At 36.6% G+C, this 19275-nt stretch overlaps 2 protein-coding genes across 2 annotated transcripts in view; both read right to left on the bottom strand.

Moving 5' to 3' along the window:
- Positions 1–4791: 4791 nt before the first annotated feature.
- Positions 4792–10522, bottom strand: LOC107584581 (uncharacterized). The gene is made up of 5 exons (XM_016271284.1): positions 10133–10522; positions 8655–8975; positions 8359–8517; positions 6569–6672; positions 4792–5214 (listed from the first exon to the last, which is right to left on the bottom strand). Exons 1-5 carry the CDS (start codon positions 10188–10190, stop codon positions 5158–5160), a joined length of 699 nt encoding a protein of 232 aa, XP_016126770.1. The 5' UTR covers positions 10191–10522; the 3' UTR covers positions 4792–5157.
- Positions 10523–10562: 40 nt separating this feature from the next.
- The window catches only part of LOC107584651 (uncharacterized), a 30542-nt gene continuing 21829 nt past the window's right edge, over positions 10563–19275 (bottom strand). Inside the window, exons 3-6 of the mRNA XM_016271360.1 lie at positions 18868–19197; positions 18469–18501; positions 16065–16181; positions 10563–10933 (exon numbers count right to left, since the gene is read on the bottom strand). Of these exons, the coding sequence (XP_016126846.1) occupies positions 10587–10933; positions 16065–16181; positions 18469–18501; positions 18868–19197 (827 nt within the window). The 3' untranslated portion in view covers positions 10563–10586. The remainder of the gene's footprint in view (positions 10934–16064; positions 16182–18468; positions 18502–18867; positions 19198–19275) is intronic.

Genomic DNA, 19275 nt, shown 5'->3' with positions numbered 1-19275 from the left:
CATGCATGAAAAAAAATACCGTCTTGTACCGTGAAACCGGTATAATTTTGAAAAATACAGTGATATAAATTTTTGGTCATACCGCCCAGCACTAGTTTTTAGTTCATTTGAATTTTCCCTCTTTTCATCACTTTCCTTAGCTTTTAAATAGCTTAAAAACTCATTTTACTTTCACTTTTGAATTAGCAGCAGTTCGGCGTCAACTGCTTGAATGCAACAACAAAATACAATGTCAAACTCACTTTAGCCTATTCATAAAACATAGAACTTTTATTAACAAAACAAATAAAAATACACCATGCTATAGGGCAGGCTATGCCTAATATAAAATAACAAATAACTTACATAAAGTTTAATAGGTATACAAAACTGGAAATAAGTAAACATGTATAATATATAACCAAATAAATAAGAAACATAGAACGTTTATTAGCAAAATGAATGTCAAATAAAATAAATAAATGACACAAAGTTTAAATAAAGTAAAAAATCAGCAAACAATGTGTGCATGGAACCAATTAAATAAGAAACGAATGTTTTAAAAAAAACTTCCAAAATCACCTTAGATAAACGGCAAAAGTCAACAGGTTTTTCAAAATCCAAAATATTGCCAAACAGGCGCTTTTGCATTTCGTTTCGAAACTAAATCATCCGCGATCGTCTTGTCTGTCTCACCTCACCCCACTCTTTTTGTCAGTCAGCTCGACTCACTCTCCTCACTGGAGAAATGAAATCTGATCTTGTGATGCGACTGTCGTTCGGCACGCTGCATTGAGCAGCCGCGTTCAGTTTTTAATTGTGTAGTGTCTGTTCTTTTACTGAATTAAATAATTTTTATTACTATAAAAAATCAAAACGACGGTGGGGGTCGGTGCCGCGGTGGGCAAGCGACGTAACCGGTGTTGCAGCTAAACACCGGGGGCAAGTTCAAGCTCAAACCGGTGTGCACCATTTTGCTACGGTCACGTTAAAAGAAGGGCCACGAAACAGCACTATCCATCCACTTTTAATTCAGAGCCGAGAGAACGCGCAAGACAGCCAACAGATGCTCTGACTGTGTGTAAAATAAAATCCACCCATGTATCGTTTCATTAGTCTATTTAATTGTGTTAAGACACATTTTTGTGTCTTAATTTTCACTTTCAGAATACTGTATCGTTTAGTAATAGGCTAAAAAATAAAATGTATTTTTTCAGCCCAGCTTCCAGAGTTCTCTCAGGATAAAATATTAACGATCCGTTCACCGGGAGTGGGTAGGCAGTGTTGCTCCATTCGTTCGTGCTGAAAGCCCCAAATCTCAGCACAGAAATATCAGTGGTTTGATCAGAGCTAGATAGAATTATCACGGGGAGAGATACAAAGGCGGAAGACAAAACGTGCTCGCTTTCCCTGGTGTTTGAGTACAAACCATATTAAACACCGAGCTCCAGTTATTAGATCTGACTGAAACAGCACTGAGGAATATGAAGCAGACGTTTATGAAATCAGAGACACTGTTTGACAAACCAGATAGGTATGCTATCGTCTTGAGTAGCTAAAAAAAAATTTTTTTTTAAAAATGATATGCAACCACACTGAACTAAAATGATAAACAATGGGGAAAGGGGAAATAGCCTATGAATAGTGTACGAATTATACAGTGATTTTTCAAATGGTCGACTTTTTAAAGAGAATTTTAAATGATTGAATGCATTAATTGTAAAGGTAGTTTTCAGGGCATCATCTGTCGAGGTTCATCTCACGCAATGCAAATTGTAATTTGTCACGTAAAAGCCTATAGCTAACTAAAGGTTCTTTATTTTTTTTTCTAAAATGTGTAAAAACTATTATCTTTATTATGTAAATCTAATTCTATAATAAAGTGTTACAAAAATTGTGATGCTTACGCAAATTGATGCTATTGGAAAGCGCGTGCGTAGTGTACTGTTGCTATGGTTACCTCCATCCAGCAAAAACGTCTAGGGGCATGTTCAAGCTCAAATCGGTGTGCACCGTTTTGCTACGGTTTCCGGTTTGAACGACATGTTTCCTGGAAACGGTGTGCAACGGGGTTTGAGATGCATTTTCTCGTGTTTGGTGGGTGTGTCAAACATGTCAGCCCAATCAGCAGCAACATGTATATAAACCACGCGGTATTAAAGAGACAGCTGGCACAATGTAATTAACATCCAAATAAATTCACAAGAGCAAGTTGTTTGCACATGTTTATTTACATTAAAGGCAAAATAACCGAATAAGAGCACAAGTATAGATCTGGAACTTCTTTAAGTCTGTCTAAATATCATTTAGTAATTGCAATGTCTTCTGGTCCATATGCTTTCCTTAGGAAGGTGTGCTAGACACTGATTAATGTAACAAATACTATACATATTTATATATTTTGCTATTGTATTATGGAGTGGCACTTTCATAAACTTTTCTATACTGCTCTGATTATATAATGGCAAATATTACAATATCATTGTACAACAAGAGTGATCAGCAATAATGATAAGCCTAATACTCACAATAAAAATAATAAGGTCATATACTGTAGATCCTAACACAGTCTCGGATTATCCTTCACCTGAAATGTTTGTCTTTTCATCCTGAAATGCGAGGCAAATGTTGGATCACAATAATTAGGAACCACAGTTTCCACAAATCCCTTCATTTGATTGGGATGTTCTCTTTTATTCTGGAGGGCAAGGGCAGTGACTGTACCATCGGGCGTATTTTGCAGTATTAAACATGTATTTATACTGATTTCATCAGGCTCCGAAAATTCTTCAAAAAGAACACAAAAATGGCCTTCTCAGCTGCCACAGTTGTAACTCTTGCATCATCAGAACAGGGTGTTCAACGCACACTGTTTCCGTTTAAAACACGTTTTGCACCGTTTTTGTCGGGGCTGAACGCAGCCCGGTATCACCGTCAGCACCGTCTATCGTGGCAAGCCTAGTCTCACATGTGGTTGCCGCAAGCCCGCCGGCCATTCCTCACTTTAGCTCACGATGCAACACAACGCGTAAAAAGACAGTATAAGTTATTATAATCCGTAATTATGTCCCCACTGGATGCTACAAATGCCTCGTTTATAATGGGTTTTAATGTTTTTGTCTCGTCGCTTCGGCCGGACACGGCATCACAGTATGGTGAGGGGCGTAACATTTCCGTCACACGCTTAAGGTATTCGGCCAATCACAACGCACTGGATAGCTGGCCAATCAGAGCACACCTCGGTTTTCAGACCGATGAGCTTTGTAAAAATCGACACGTTTCAGAAAGGCGGGGCATAGAGGAGAAATAATAATGTACAGTATGTGGAAAATAATGTGTTTTTTTAACCTTAAATCGCATAAACACATTTCATTACACCAAATACACAAAATAATCTTCTTTTTAGCAACATCATAGGACCCCTTTACAAATAATGCTCATTTGCAAAACTGCATCCACTGATAATTGAAGAATGAATAATAACAGCAACAGAGCATACACTCTAATCTATGAGTGACAGAAATCTGAATTATTTTAGCATTTAAAAATTATATATACATTATATATATATATATATATATATATACAGACCATGACCTTTAATAAGCTAATGATGACGCATTTAAAAACCTGCGGTTATTTCTTACATTCTTACAAATAAAACTAACTGTGTCCCCAAATAACTTCAGATTTTGACTAAATCTAAAGAGATGGCCAACAACAAATGCTCCATCAAGTTGTACTGGTCCTCTTCATGCACTACCATGACCTAGATTCAGTTTTTCTCTTACACACCTCATACTTAAGAATTTTCATCTGTCTAAATCACACTGTGCACAGTTTTCACCACAAGTATGTTTAGAATCATTCTTTATAGACTGTCAAATCTGTTGTCCAAAACACATGAATGACCAGAATGTGTTTCGCCTTCTCAAACGTTTTTGCGGTAGTCAATCTTGATTGGATATTTACTGTAGACTGATGTTGTTTGCTTGTTCAAATGGCTAGCCGTTTCCCCTGGAGGAAGGACAGACATCATACAAAATAAGAAAATAAAAAATAAAGAGAGACAGGGTGGGAAAAATAAAGAATAGAGAATATTTTGTTTCTATACCCAGTGAAGTTCACACACAAGTAAGGGAGCATTTTTTCTGGTGGTCGAGGAGAGACCCCCCCAACGTGATTGTAAAGCGCTTTGGGTGTACAGCAATACACAATAAAGCGCTATATAAATGCATCATTCATTCATTCATTCATTCATTTTGACTTTAGTTTACTTTATTCATGGTACATGTCCAGGGGCATTATTGCTCATTAAAACACACACACACACACACACACACAGGCAGGCAGTTTAGCAAAGTTAGCTGCAGTTTTCAACTATCAGTGCCTACAGTCAGACCTCTGACATCCGCATATGTTTGCTTGCAGTTGTCATGAATACCTGGTGTATTTATTCTGTGACTACCAGTCAATTTAATTTACTTTATTACTTGTTGCTTGTTTGTTTGTTTGTTTGGTCAACAGAACACACAAGTGCATCATGTTAAAAATAAAGTCGAAGGAAACCAGATGCACTGCAGTTTCCATTTCCTGCCATTGACCTGTCAATACCATCACAGTTTCCACCCTGTAACTCAACATCTACTCACTCTCTTCTCTCACGTACACAAGTATCACAGTCAGTGGTTTTCACAGACCTTTTTTTGTAAATGGCAAAAGACACCACATTATGAAAGTGTCAGAATCAAGTCTTAGAAACATTTCTAAGAAGGCTGAAAGGCATAGCCGACATCTGTACAGCATAAAACTCTTTATTATAAAAATGTTCATGGTTAGACACAGAGAACTACTTCAGGGCAGGCAGTATGAGTTACTTTTATACATGTTTGAATTGCATCTGTCTGGGCATGAAATCCAAGTAGTTTTTCATGCATGTTAGTATGACACATCTTCCCTTTAATTAAAGAAAGACTCATATAAACATTTTTTTTAAATAAGAATAAAAATCAATAGAGCTGGTATACAAACAGAGAGATTAACATCTGATACCACAATCAAGAGCTTCAGCTGAGGGTTTCAACTGTATCTGAAGATTAAAATCGCTTCTGCTATTTACAAAAATGCAAAATGCAATCCAGTGAACTGAACATCACGTTTGTCTTTCCTTTCTGGTTGTCACTGGTCTTCACCTCTCTGTAGATCAAAGTAAGACCAGTAAACAGGCACTTGATACTGTAGAGAGAGAAAGACAGCATGCATCAAACAGTCTTGTCATTTGAAATATGGATGTAATATGGAATAATTTCATCAGGATCCTAGAGAATTTAAAGAGACGTGATATAAAAGAGCAGATTTGACACAGAATGAGGCTCAGAAGCGCATCAGTGAGCTCTCGCCGCATGCTCTCACAGTGGAATTGCAGATGTTGCTCAGAAATTGTGCTTTATGACATCATACAATAATGTGGGAAGCAAAACAATGCCGAGCAAAAACATTTTTAATTCATTCTAATTCAGAAGAAAAACATGTTTTATTTTTTTCAGATCTAGCCGGCTACTTGTGTCTACTTGAGACTCATTTTATTGTGCCCTGTATTACAATGCATTATTGTTGATTTGGGTCAAGGGTCCTTCATAAAGAGTCTGTTTTGGAATTTGCATTATGCAAAAATTTTTATGCATATGTATGAATAACTCAAATGACCTTCTACATTTCTTAAAATGTTACAACAATACAGAACACACTCCCAGACGTCTTTTCAGTTTTTATCCACAGGTGAACCAATTTTATGAATCAAGGTTGAATCACTTTTCGATTGTTGAATTTACGTTGATTTGCGACATTGTTTCAACACCTTTTCGACAGAATGAATTTCAGCCTGACTTAACATTTTTATAACCATTTAGCATTAAATGTTATTTCAATGTTGAAACTACAACTGACATTATTGCAACTATTTCAACATTAAAGGTCAGCCACGTGCCGACTGGGACTGTGTGGGCTACACAATGCAATGCACTTCAGTCCAGTGTGACAAATTAACAGCTAAACGTTTTTTTGTTTGTTTGTTTGTTTTTTTACAATAAAAATGCAAAATAACCCTATGTATTTCCAAGATGATAACTGCACACAAATCATTTAACTAAGAAATTAGTCAATTTAAGACATTATTTTTCTGTAATGCTGCTTTGGAACAATGTCCACTGTGAAAACGATACTGAAATAAAAAGAACTTGACTGTACATGTAACATCACAAGGTCATGTTTGAGTTTTTACAAAATAATACACAAGACATAATTTGCAGCATGCAGTACGCTAGTATTCTCTTTCAAACAGAGCCAAACACCAACATTTGGCGCCATGGGTGTGTTTAGAAACCAACCAACACACTCATGAAAGCGTGTCTCACCAACACACTCATGAAAACAACTTAGTTCAACAAATAGTTGTTTTCTGTAACAAACATGGTTAGGCTTTATAGATAGACTTAGGTTAGAGTTGTATGTTTTTGCATGACTCAACGCATATCATTTTGCTATCTTGTACCAATTATTTCGACTTCTCATGAGGTTGGATCTGACTTACCCATTGGAGGGATCCTCGAGAGGAGCCTGTGCTACCGTCCTCCTCTTCCATGTGCTCATGCTCCTCACCCTCACTGCTAGGCGTCTGGTGAATGACCACTCGCTCTGAGGTAAGATACAGACATTGAGATTTATGGCTACATCCAAATATCTATGATGACAATTCAAAACCATACATAACCTTTCAAACCAGCTTTATGTTATTATAGAATTTTTGATCTAGTAAATCTATGTTTGTGCAGGTCAAATGAATACCAGACTGCTCTCATCTCCATGACTGATTGCATTTTTTAATTAGAAGTAACAGGTATGCCTCTCAAACCTTTCCCAAAAAAAGCAATGCACTTTCTATTGTTTATTTATTTACTGACACATAGAACCAAACAATTCGCCCTGCCCAACAAGCCACATAAGTCTATGCAGTGTTCATGACACCATGTCTACACTGCAAGCGGGCATTGTGACACAACAAAAATATACTGTTCCCATTATAAGCCAACAAAGCTGTCTATGTTATAAGTAGCATTGCTTATATACAGAGGTGTTAAAGTCATTGCATGCAAACTATGTCCAGACGACAAAAAACTACAGCAAAAAAACAAACAAAAAAATCCCACTTTACCACAAATGAGAAAAAAAAACACCTGCAAGAGTGTGTGAGAGAGCCTCAGCCAACTGAAATAGTAACGCAAGTAGCTCAAGCAATGGCTCTGCTTCAGAAACCAGATTTGACATGAGATATTGTAGAAATATATTATGTAAAATTATATATGTAAATAGTATAATATATTAATTTGAAAATTAATATTAATATTAATACAGAATGCACAGGCCAACAAGATGAAAATGTTTAATACGACATTGTCAGAATAGGGAAAACTGGCCATTTTGTAAATGCATAAACAGCTGAAGTGTTTTACCAACCAAACACTGGTCTTGTATTGTATTAATATTAACCATAATACCGAATGACAAAATGTATGCTAAAATACCAGAGTTTGATTATTTATTAATTGCAGAGAAAAACATTGATTTTCTTGCTGTTTGTGATCCATTCAGAATGTACTAATTGCAGCCCATCATTTGAGACCGGTTTTAGTAATGCATGTCTGCAAAAACAAAATATTATTTAAGTCAAATAAAATGTATATCTTAATACACATATATACAAATATTTGAAAATATAATTTTATATAATATAAAAATGAAATTATTTTTAAAAGTAATGTTTTGGAATTTTTGTAATTAATAGTAACTACTATTAATAGTAATAGTAATTAATTTAAAAAAAAAATTTTTTTTAGAAAAATAACTGTTACTTTTAAAAAGTAACGGTAAATGTGTGTTTGAATAAGCTTAACGGTTGCACTTCCTGTGCGGGGGGCCACACCGCTACAAAATCTGACAAGTTTTGACATAAAAGACCTGCTCACACAGCAACTTTGTGACATAGGCTACATTATTTTTCATATTACATGCACTTGCATCATTCACTGTACTGTTAGTCAGTGTACTTTTTTTTTTTTTTTTTTGAGTGGTGCTGTTGTTTAGTCAGCTGAAGAAAATGTCCAATTCGTACAATCCGTGAATGAATAATAAATAGACACATTGGCTGTGATTACAGTATTGAACTGGGTATAATTGGTGTAAAAAGCCTTATAATTCGTAATGAACTTTTAATGAGTCTAAGCTTTGCAGGAAAACATAAGTACAGTACAGCAATACCACAGATGATGAAAACAATGTGGCGGCACAAACACACCAGTAATGAGTCTCAGTATTGAAGTGTACCTGATTTTCTACAGGAGTTCCTCATCTTGCACACACTGAAGGCCAAGCAGAGGGTCAGCAGGCTGATGGCAGCAACCAGAGACAAAGGCAGAAAGGGAGGTGAAGTGTCTGGTGCTGGTGAACTGTGTGCAGTCTGGGAAGTTTGAGGCGGGTCATAAACTTCAATAGAAGAAATAGACTGAATTAGTTGAACTGAAATTATATTGTATGATTTTAATAATGGTGGTATTTTCATTTTTTTTTATTATTGTATTGGGATTTGTAGTAAAAATTATATTGTGAAGGAAGAATCTTACCAGTCACTGTTTTGTTATCTCTGTCATTGATAGATATGACTGTTCCACTACCATTCTTCTGAAGCAGGATTGGTATGTCTTGAGTCACTTCACAAACATAATGACCTGAAGCGGTTTTAAGTATGTTTGTGAGATTCAGAATTGAACAGTTCTGTGTTTTATGCTCTTGGAAATCCTGCTTTTGTTTTTTCTCATTGATGTACCAAGCAACTTTAACTTTCTGTGTGATTTCATTCCAGCAGCAGCTGATGTGAGTAGATTCTCCTTCATTCACAGTGATGCTGGATGGACTCTGAATCACAGACAGATTCTGACTTGAAACTGTGAGAAAAGCATAAACACACACAAAACACATGAACGTTTTGTTGTATTATCTTGTGGCTTTGAGGACTTTTCTGTTACTCAAACTGTTAGTATTTAAAACAAAACAAAAATGTAAAAAATTAAAATAAAAAAATACTGGTACAGGCAATTTTTCAGACATTTCCGTTAACCCTAAAACATAACGCAATGAAGTGCAAAATTTAAAATACAGGTAAAACATGCACCTGTAAAAAAGAAATATGGAAAATTCCTTTATTATATCGTGCCCTATTTTTAAGGATTTCTTTCTTATTAACAGTGCATTTAACCTTGTGGAATAAACAAGAAATACATAAATATCATATGTAAAAATTATAATTTATTTTTTAATTCATCAAAAAATCAAAGATTCAATCATATCTGTTATTGAGAATTGTATAATGTTTATTTTGTGACGTTAGTTAAGACCCACTATAAGGAAGGAAACATCTCTTTAAAAAATTTAAATAAAAAATCAAAGATGGTGCAAAACCACTGGTGAGAATTTGAAATAAAACCACATCAAGGTGGGAAAAAAGAAAAGAACATTGACAAAAATAATGGGTGATAATTGTGAAAAACAGATAAAGACCACAAAGTCTCTCTCTTTTACTGTATATATACTGTATATATATATATAAACGCGCTTACAGATCACATCGGTCTAATCAACTCAAATTGGACCGCTTGTTGTTCACAGTATGTTGTGTTCATGCCTACAAATGTTACTGAGTGACTTAGCTCGTTTTAAAAAATGTTTTACAGCAATTTATATGTGCAAATCTTCCACCTTCCTTAGTAGTAGTACCTTTTAATTTATTGTACAGCTCTACCTTATAAAACATATCAATATCAACAACAAAGGAATAATGAAGAAGAATTTGTTTTCTAAGCGATCAACAACATGGCAGAAAAAATTACCATATACTCTAATTATACAACTAGACAACTCTTCACAAGTGTTTATTAAAATAGTCCGAAATGCTACAAAACTGTCTCCTGATGAATACAGAAAGGCAGCATCCTCTCACAGCTCTACAGACAGTTGATTTATTTGATTTTGTACTATACAGAACAGTATCCTGGAGCATCTGTGCTGGTTTTCCATTGGGGAAGGAGTTTCGAGTGGCACTTACCTCTGAAACAAAGGCATGACATGAGGAGCCCACACAGGAGTCTGGAGGAACACTTCATTTCTGAGCATCTGCTGAGAATCTGAACTCTTCTTTACTCCCACATCACAACCTTTCACACGCATGAGACACTCGTACTCTCAGAATTTCACCCCCTCCCCACGTAACTAATTTTATCACAACGAAGCCCACAGTAAACCACAACACTGATCTCACATTCGATTCACCCAAGACACGCTGAACACAACCATATACACAATCCCACAATACACACAATCAAACAGAAAGATTCATGCATGCACAATACACAAGACATATAAGACATATTATATTTCATCTACTTTCAGAATTCAGTATAAATCATTTCAAATCAGTATGTGTCTGCAAACAAGCAATCATGCAGGAAGTGGCATCATAGACCTGAACAACACACCCATGACTCCATTTCCTGTGTGTCTCACAGAGCTGAAACAAAGCCGCCCAGCACAGAAACAGTCACTTCTTCAGCATCAGTCATTAGATGTGTCTTTTCGTCAGTGTTCAGAACAGATTCAGTCTTGTTTTTTTCATTGTCATGCATTGGAGATGTACCTTGTTCAGTGTCTACAACTACATCAATCTGTTTTTCTTCATCTTCTTCTTCTTCTGTTGTAGCAGTAACTTCAGGTTTCTCGTTACTGACCCTCTTTTTCTCCTGTTCAGAAACATTCTCACCCTGTTTCGCCTCTTCAGTTTCACTCCTCTGTGTCTCTCCGGCCTCCAGGTCTTCATCCGGTCTTTCTGACTCTACAGCATGCTCAACTGCTTTAGATTGAAAAGAAAGAAAGAAATCAGCAAGATCTCACTAACATCTAAGGGTATTAAAGGCACAATATGTAAGATTTTTTTATTAAAATATCCAAAAACCACTAGAACAGTGTTATATATTTTGCTGACTTGTGTACTTACATTATGCCAAATGTTTCGAAGAATGTTTAAATCCAGAGAAATAAGCAATTTTAACTAGTGACACGGACCGTGTCCATAGTGTCATTGTGTCGCCTGCCAAAGACGTCATACACCCTCGATTTTTCCAGTTTTGTTTTGTAATGGAAACACCAAAGACGCTGTATTATGTTGTGGTTTTTAATAGACCGGTGACGACCGCACAGAGTAGCATTATAACAGAACTTTCAAATGTATGTAGTATGATAAAACAGCGCTGCTTTTCCCCCCCACATACGCACAACCGGAAGGAGCGGAAGAGGTCGACTGTGGCATAATAATAGTGCCCGAGTCCCGTCGGATTGCATTGGCTGTGAGGATGAAGACGACAACTCCCATGATTCCACGCTCAGTCACGGCGTCATCTAACTACGCCTTTGTCTATTTGTTTATTTTGAATACGCGCCCTCTAGTGGCAAAAATTACATAGTATTGTGCCTTTAACTTTTACTTTAAAGGAACAGTTTGCCAAAAAAAGAAAATTTGCTGAAAATGTACTCACCCTTGGGCAATCCAAGATGTAGTGATTGCTCACCAGTGGATGCTCTGCAGTGAATGGGTGCCATCAGAATGAGAGTCCAAACAGCTGATAAAAACATCACAATAATCCACAAATAATCCACAACACTCCAGTCCATCAATTAATGACTTGTGAAGTGAAAAGCTTCATGTTTGTAACAAATAAATCTATCATTAAAGGGGTCATATGATGCTATTTTAAAGATCATTATTTAGTGTATTTGGTGTAACAGAATATGTTGACATGCTTTAATGTTCAAAAAACACATTATTTTTCAAATCTGTACATTATTGTAGGTCATATATGCCCCCGCCTCTCTCAAACGCTTCGTTTTCTACAAAGTCCCTCCTTCCGACAAGCACAGTCTGCTCTGATTGGCCAGCTGACCCAGTGCATTGTGATTGGCCGAACACCGCAAGCACTTGTCAGAAATGTAACGCCCCTTACCATAATCGCGAGCTTCATCTTTCAAAATAAATGTAAAGACAGTAAATAATGTCATTAGTTTTACCATCAGTTCAAGCCCGAAAGGGGAACAGAGTCGCGTGACAGACACAGTGATGAAGCTGTATGTGTTTGCAGTACACAAGCCACGGTTAAGACAGCTGACTCCACTGTGATGTGACCCTGTCTCTCTCTCACGCACACACACACGCGCGCACACACACACACACACACACACACACACACACACGATGCGCAAAACTCCGCATTTGAACAGTCAATAGCAAATACTTAAACTCAATTTTAACTAGTGACACGGACCGTGTCCATAGTGTCATTGTGTCGCCTGCCAATGACGTCATACACCCTCGATTTCCGGTTTTGTTTTGTAGAAAACATGGAAACACCAAAGACGCTTTAATATGTTGTGCGTTTTATTAGACTGATGACGACTGCACAGAGTATCATAATAACAAAACTTTCAAATGTATCTAGTATGATAAGACAGCGCTGCTTTTTTCCCCCACATGCGTACGCAAGACCGGAAGGAGCGGAAGCGGTCAACTGTGGCATAATAAAAGCTCCGCTGCTTTCGAGCTCGAGCTCGTGCGTCGCGCTCGTTCAGCGGCCTTGTTTCGCTTCGACGGCTTTCAGCCTCACCCTGCTTCATTCTACTACCTTAATAAATCATTAGCTCATGCATGAACATGATTTCTGCCCGAGTCCCGTCGGATTGCATTGGCTGTGAGGATGAAGACGACAACTCCCATGATTCCACGCTCAGTCACGGCGTCATCTAACTACGCCTTTGTCTATTTGTTTATTTTGAATACGCGCCCTCTAGTGGCAAAAATTACATAGTATTGTGCCTTTAACTTTTACTTTAAAGGAACAGTTTGCCAAAAAAAGAAAATCTGCTGAAAATTTACTCACCCTTGGGCAATCCAAGATGTAGTGATTGCTCACCAGTGGATGCTCTGCAGTGAATGGGTGCCATCAGAATGAGAGTCCAAACAGCTGATAAAAACATCACAATAATCCACAAATAATCCACAACACTCCAGTCCATCAATTAATGACTTGTGAAGTGAAAAGCTTCATGTTTGTAACAAATAAATCTATCATTAAAGGGGTCATATGATGCTATTTTAAAGATCATTATTTAGTGTATTTGGTGTAACAGAATATGTTGACATGCTTTAATGTTCAAAAAACACATTATTTTTCAAATCTGTACATTATTGTAGGTCATATTTGAGACTTTAGTCTTTGCAACTTCAGGGATCTTATCTATGCACAATCAGCTTGTAACACTCCAAAGAGAAAGGAAAACTTGAAATCGCATCATATGACCCCTTTAATGTTTATGTTTCCTCATGGGGACTTGTGCCCCCTTTAAGACATTTTTACTTATATCCATAAAGTCCTCTATCCATAATAATGATTTCTCCAGTGAAAAAGTCTGCACAGATCAAGCATCGTTTACAAGTGAAAACAGTCCAAAACAGTTATAAGCACATGTATCGGTGGATTTTGATGTGAGAAGACAACAGGTGATGGACTTTTTCACTGGAGGAAGCATTATTATGGATTATGGACTTGTATTTTGGCCAGAAGCAACAGTTTAAAGCTCAAGTGCCTTAATACTAGATTTATTTCTTACAAACACGCAGCTTTTCACTTTACAAGACATTAATTGTTGGTCTGGAGTCATGTGGATTACTTGTGGATTATTGCGGTGTTTTTATCAGCTGTTTAGACTCTCATTCAGACGGCACCCATTTAATGCAATGCTAAATTTCTCCAAATCTGTTCTGATGAAGAAACACATCTTTGATGGCCTGAGGATGAGCACATTTTCAGCAAATTTTTCATTTTTGGGTGAACTATTCTTAACTGTGGTACAAACCCATTATTTAACTTTGCTTACCACACTTTGTCATAACAAAGAGACAAAAATAGTCAACAGGTGCTCATGCATGAAAACAAACTGTCTGATATGTTGTTAGACACTGACCAAATTCATACACCACTGCTGCGATTTAAAAAATCTGAATATTCTGTCAAGTGTTTAGAAAAAAAAAATCCTACTAAAGATCTCTGTAATTAAATGTATTTATAATTGACTGTAAACCTTTCAAGATAAGAACTCAGAGGTTGTAAAATAGTGACTATCTTTATTGATAGTTTTTGCATTAATTAAATCATCTTTTGTGCATTAATCTTGCATCATCTTGGATTTTTTTTCAATCATTGTAGCAATGCATTCTGGAATTCTGCGATTCTATCTTTTTAGGATACATGTGATACTGGTCTTGTGAAAGGTGTTAAGCATTCAGTCTTGTATCTTTATCAGTTATATTTTTGTTTCAGATCAAATTATGTAAGTTTGAATCAAATTCTTTATCACAGAGCTGGTTTGTTTGGTTAAAGGCTAAACAAACAGCTAAACTATGTTGTGAAGTTTGTGTTGGATATGTTGAACAGTAACCTGGTCTTGATGCTGTGACTTGTTTTTTGTCCCTGTTTAGGTAAAAGAACACCACCAGCAGACAGATGAAGGGCAGACTTCTGAAAATATATATGATCACAACCTCCCGCAAACTACCTGTGAAAAACAATTGAGCTTTTTAAGATCTTTTACAAAAACCTAAAGGGTCGTTGTAGTTTGTTTGGGGCACATCCTACTTTTTAGTGAGAATTTAAAGGAATTCTACAAAACTACAAAAGGGGAAAACCTAACTTAGCCCTAGGATACACTAGACGATTTTCAAATCTTAAAGGTGACATATCATGAAAATCTGACTTTCCCAGGTTTTAAGTGCTATAATCAGGTCCCCGGTGCATCTGCTAACCAAGGAAACGTGAAAATGATTAACCCAATAACTTTGTTTTGGGAAGCCTTTTTCTGCAAGCGTCTGAGAAAACGAGCGAGTCTGATTTGGCTCCCTTGGTGACGTGGCAAAGGGATCTCATTATAATGTTACCTCCCCTTAATCAGTCAATTTCCACCCACGGCGCCGTTATTTTGATTTCACAAGCCACAATGGTGTACCAGCTCTAATGCCATGGCGAACGTTTGAGCAAAACATGCTAACTGTTCTGCCTTTGGCTGCACAGACGAGCACAGAACACTGTTTAGAGTCCCAGCCTCAGAGGAGACGAGAGAGCAGTGCATTTATTGATTTATTTACTGTATATTGCTGCTGCTGCCACACAGATCTAAAATAAACAAACGATTTATTTCCCAGCTGTTTACCTTCACAGACGGCACCCATTTAATGCAATGCTAAATTTCTCCAAATCTGTTCTGATGAAGAAACACATCTTTGATGGCCTGAGGATGAGCACATTTTCAGCAAATTTTTCATTTTTGGGTGAACTATTCTTAACTGTGGTACAAACCCATTATTTAACTTTGCTTACCACACTTTGTCATAACAAAGAGACAAAAATAGTCAACAGGTGCTCATGCATGAAAACAAACTGTCTGATATGTTGTTAGACACTGACCAAATTCATACACCACTGCTGCGATTTAAAAAATCTGAATATTCTGTCAAGTGTTTAGAAAAAAAAAATCCTACTAAAGATCTCTGTAATTAAATGTATTTATAATTGACTGTAAACCTTTCAAGATAAGAACTCAGAGGTTGTAAAATAGTGACTATCTTTATTGATAGTTTTTGCATTAATTAAATCATCTTTTGTGCATTAATCTTGCATCATCTTGGATTTTTTTTCAATCATTGTAGTCTGGAATTCTGGAATTCTGCGATTCTATCTTTTTAGGATACATGTGATACTGGTCTTGTGAAAGGTGTTAAGCATTCAGTTTTATCAGTTTATCAGTTATATTTTTGTTTCAGATCAAATTATGTAAGTTTGAATCAAATTCTTTATCACAGAGCTGGTTTGTTTGGTTAAAGGCTAAACAAACAGCTAAACTATGTTGTGAAGTTTGTGTTGGATATGTTGAACAGTAACCTGGTCTTGATGCTGTGACTTGTTTTTTGTCCCTGTTTAGGTAAAAGAACACCACCAGCAGACAGATGAAGGGCAGACTTCTGAAAATATATATGATCACAACCTCCCGCAAACTACCTGTGAAAAACAATTGAGCTTTTTAAGATCTTTTACAAAAACCTAAAGGGTCGTTGTAGTTTGTTTGGGGCACATCGTACTTTTTAGTGAGAATTTAAAGGAATTCTACAAAACTACAAAAGGGGAAAACCTAACTTAGCCCTAGGATACACTAGACGATTTTCAAATCTTAAAGGTGACATATCATGAAAATCTGACTTTCCCAGGTTTTAAGTGCTATAATCAGGTCCCCGGTGCATCTGCTAACCAAGGAAACGTGAAAATGATTAACCCAATAACTTTGTTTTGGGAAGCCTTTTTCTGCAAGCGTCTGAGAAAACGAGCGAGTCTGATTTGGCTCCCTTGGTGACGTGGCAAAGGGATCTCATTATAATGTTACCTCCCCTTAATCAGTCAATTTCCACCCACGGCGCCGTTATTTTGATTTCACAAGCCACAATGGTGTACCAGCTCTAATGCCATGGCGAACGTTTGAGCAAAACATGCTAACTGTTCTGCCTTTGGCTGCACAGACGAGCACAGAACACTGTTTAGAGTCCCAGCCTCAGAGGAGACGAGAGAGCAGTGCATTTATTGATTTATTTACTGTATATTGCTGCTGCTGCCACACAGATCTAAAATAAACAAACGATTTATTTCCCAGCTGTTTACCTTCACAGACATAACTGACTGTTTTTATAACTCATTTGTGTTTTAACTTAACTTGTGTGTGAATGAGAACTTAGTTTAGTACTCGCATGCTGTGACAGCCGCTTTCTGTCCGTGTGCTTCAGATGTGTGCGCTCAGAAAACCGTATATCAGAAGTTTAAACTCATATGGTTTCAAACGCATGATTTCAGTGCGATAAACATGATAATCAGAACCAAAAAAGATGTTTTTTAGCAGATACCAGCTGTAAAGGCACAGCTCTATTCTGAAAAAGGGGGCGGGGAGCAGCAGCTCATTTGCATTTAAAGAGACAGGCCCGAAAAACAGCGCGTTTCCGCTTCCACTCAAAATAGGCATTTTAAAAATTATATAATAAATTATCTGTGGAGTATTTTGAGCTGAAACTTCACAGACACATTCTGGGGACACCAGAGACTTATATTACATATTGTAAAAAGGTGCATAATAGGTCACCTTTAACTGAATTGATAACCATGGGAGACCACAAACATGAAGACAGTTTCAACCAATTTTAGTGTAATAATCCTTTAAACGCGCACACTATGGAGACTTGTAAGATTGACCATGACTAGAGAAGTAAAACACTTGGAGGACAAATAGAAAAAAAAATAGGGGAAAAAAGAATATGGGTGATATTCTTTCTCAGTATACTGTACTTTCGTGGCATGTTTGTGGTTGCCAAGTTTCAGCTATAGAAGCACACAACATCTGTTATGGTGACGCTTGCTCACTCTTATTGGCTATCGCGGGTATCATGTCAGAGGAGCCCGATCAAGTAAGCAATTAAATAATCGTAATGACACCACACAATACAGGATTTTTTTGGACAAAAAATCGTTTGCGACAAGCCTCGAATCGGGACATGCCACCATTGTTTGGGTATGAAAATCGGCCTTAAAATCGGCCTTAAAATCTTCAAGTGCGTGGCCACCCATAGTAAGGCAAAAAACACTAATTAATTTCATTAAAATATTAAATAAATTTAAAAAATAATAATTTCTGGGTTAATCATTATGTTTCTACACTATCAGGGAAAAAAAGGTACAAAAGCTGTCACTGGCGCGGTTCCTTTTCAAAAACTATTAATATGTACCTTTAAGGTAACAATATTCAACCTTTAGAGGTAAATAAGGTACAAAGTTGTACATTTTGAAAAGGTCCCTTTCATTTGGACCTAGAGTGTACAAATGAAAACCAGTTCCTTTAGTTTAATATTTACAGAATCAAATTACTGTATGTTGAACTTTTACATCCAAGATTTAAAAAAAGCATCAATATTCGTATAACATCTTACCTTTAGGATCCAAATAATTATAGTTCTCATCTTTTGGATTTCTCTTCGGATTATCAAGTACATCTGGCTTTACTTTAATGAGAAATATTATTGACGATAATTAATTCTGACATTTTACAAATAGCCTGTTAATTTAGGAAACTATTATACATTTAAAATATGATTAACATATTATACACTTTTATTAGACACAGACAACAGAGAGTGGCAAGAAACCATTGAGAAACCCAAACCACCCACATGATCCCTGATCCCTGACATCCAGACAACATGGACTAACTGCAGAACAATATGTTTTTCAGTAACATGTTATAAGTACTCACCAGCTGCTGGGTTGAAAAGTGTGTGAACTCTGACTGTAAAACAGCAGATAAATTGGATTGTCTCTTTATGCAACAGTCCTTAAATCTGACATTGCTTAAATTACATTATGTCGCATGTCTTCCAACAGATTTTTAGTAGATTGGAATTTGTGTGATACAATCTCAGTTGTTGAATGAATGAACATACAGTGATATTTTGATTTCCTTATATTCAAGCAGGAAATACTGAATCACTTTACAAACATAATCACCGACATTGTTTTGTTATTTGGGATTTTTAGAATAAAAGGTGCTTTTGTGCTGACATTCTTTGCAGGACAATACTTCCAGACTGCTTTTATTCCAGTAGCAGGTGATCTGAATAAATAATGGTGGTCTTTTAGCCTTTTAATAACTTACCAGTTGTCATTTCTACTAGATTGTCATTGACAGATATGACTGTTCCACTACCATTCTTCTCAAGCAGGATTGGTATGTCTTGAGTCACTTCACAAACATAATGACCTGAAGCGGTTTTAAGTATGTTTGTGAGATTCAGAATTGAACAGTTCTGTGTTTTATGCTCTTGGAAATCCTGCTTTACTCTGGTGTGTTTTTTCTCATTGATGTACCAAGCAACTTTAACTTTCTGTGTGATTTCATTCCAGCAGCAGCTGATGTGAGTAGATTCTCCTTCATTCACAGTGATGCTGGATGGACTCTGAATCACAGACAGATTCTGACTTGAAACTGTGAGAAAAGCATAAACACACACAAAACACATGAACGTTTTGTTGTATTATCTTGTGGCTTTGAGGACTTTTCTGT

The sequence above is a fragment of the Sinocyclocheilus grahami genome, unplaced genomic scaffold, assembly GCF_001515645.1.
Source record: "Sinocyclocheilus grahami isolate Dianchi unplaced genomic scaffold, SAMN03320097.WGS_v1.1 scaffold61.1, whole genome shotgun sequence".
In the NCBI taxonomy this organism is placed as follows: Eukaryota; Metazoa; Chordata; class Actinopteri; order Cypriniformes; family Cyprinidae; genus Sinocyclocheilus; species Sinocyclocheilus grahami.
The sequence above is the reverse complement of the archived record's forward strand: the minus strand, read 5'-3'. Positions and strand labels throughout refer to the sequence as shown.

What these genes read in the sequence shown, in the direction of transcription:
- LOC107584581 (XM_016271284.1), bottom strand. Translation starts at nt 10,190, where the DNA reads ATGAAGTGTTCCTCCAGACTCCTGTGTGGGCTCCTCATGTCATGCCTT. An exon ending in GAACTCCTGTAGAAAATCAG is followed by an intron (nt 6,673 to 8,358) that starts GTACACTTCAAT and finishes ATCTTACCTCAG; the next exon opens with AGCGAGTGGTCATTCACCAG. An exon ending in CTCGAGGATCCCTCCAATGG is followed by an intron (nt 5,215 to 6,568) that starts GTAAGTCAGATC and finishes CTCTCTCTACAG; the next exon opens with TATCAAGTGCCTGTTTACTG.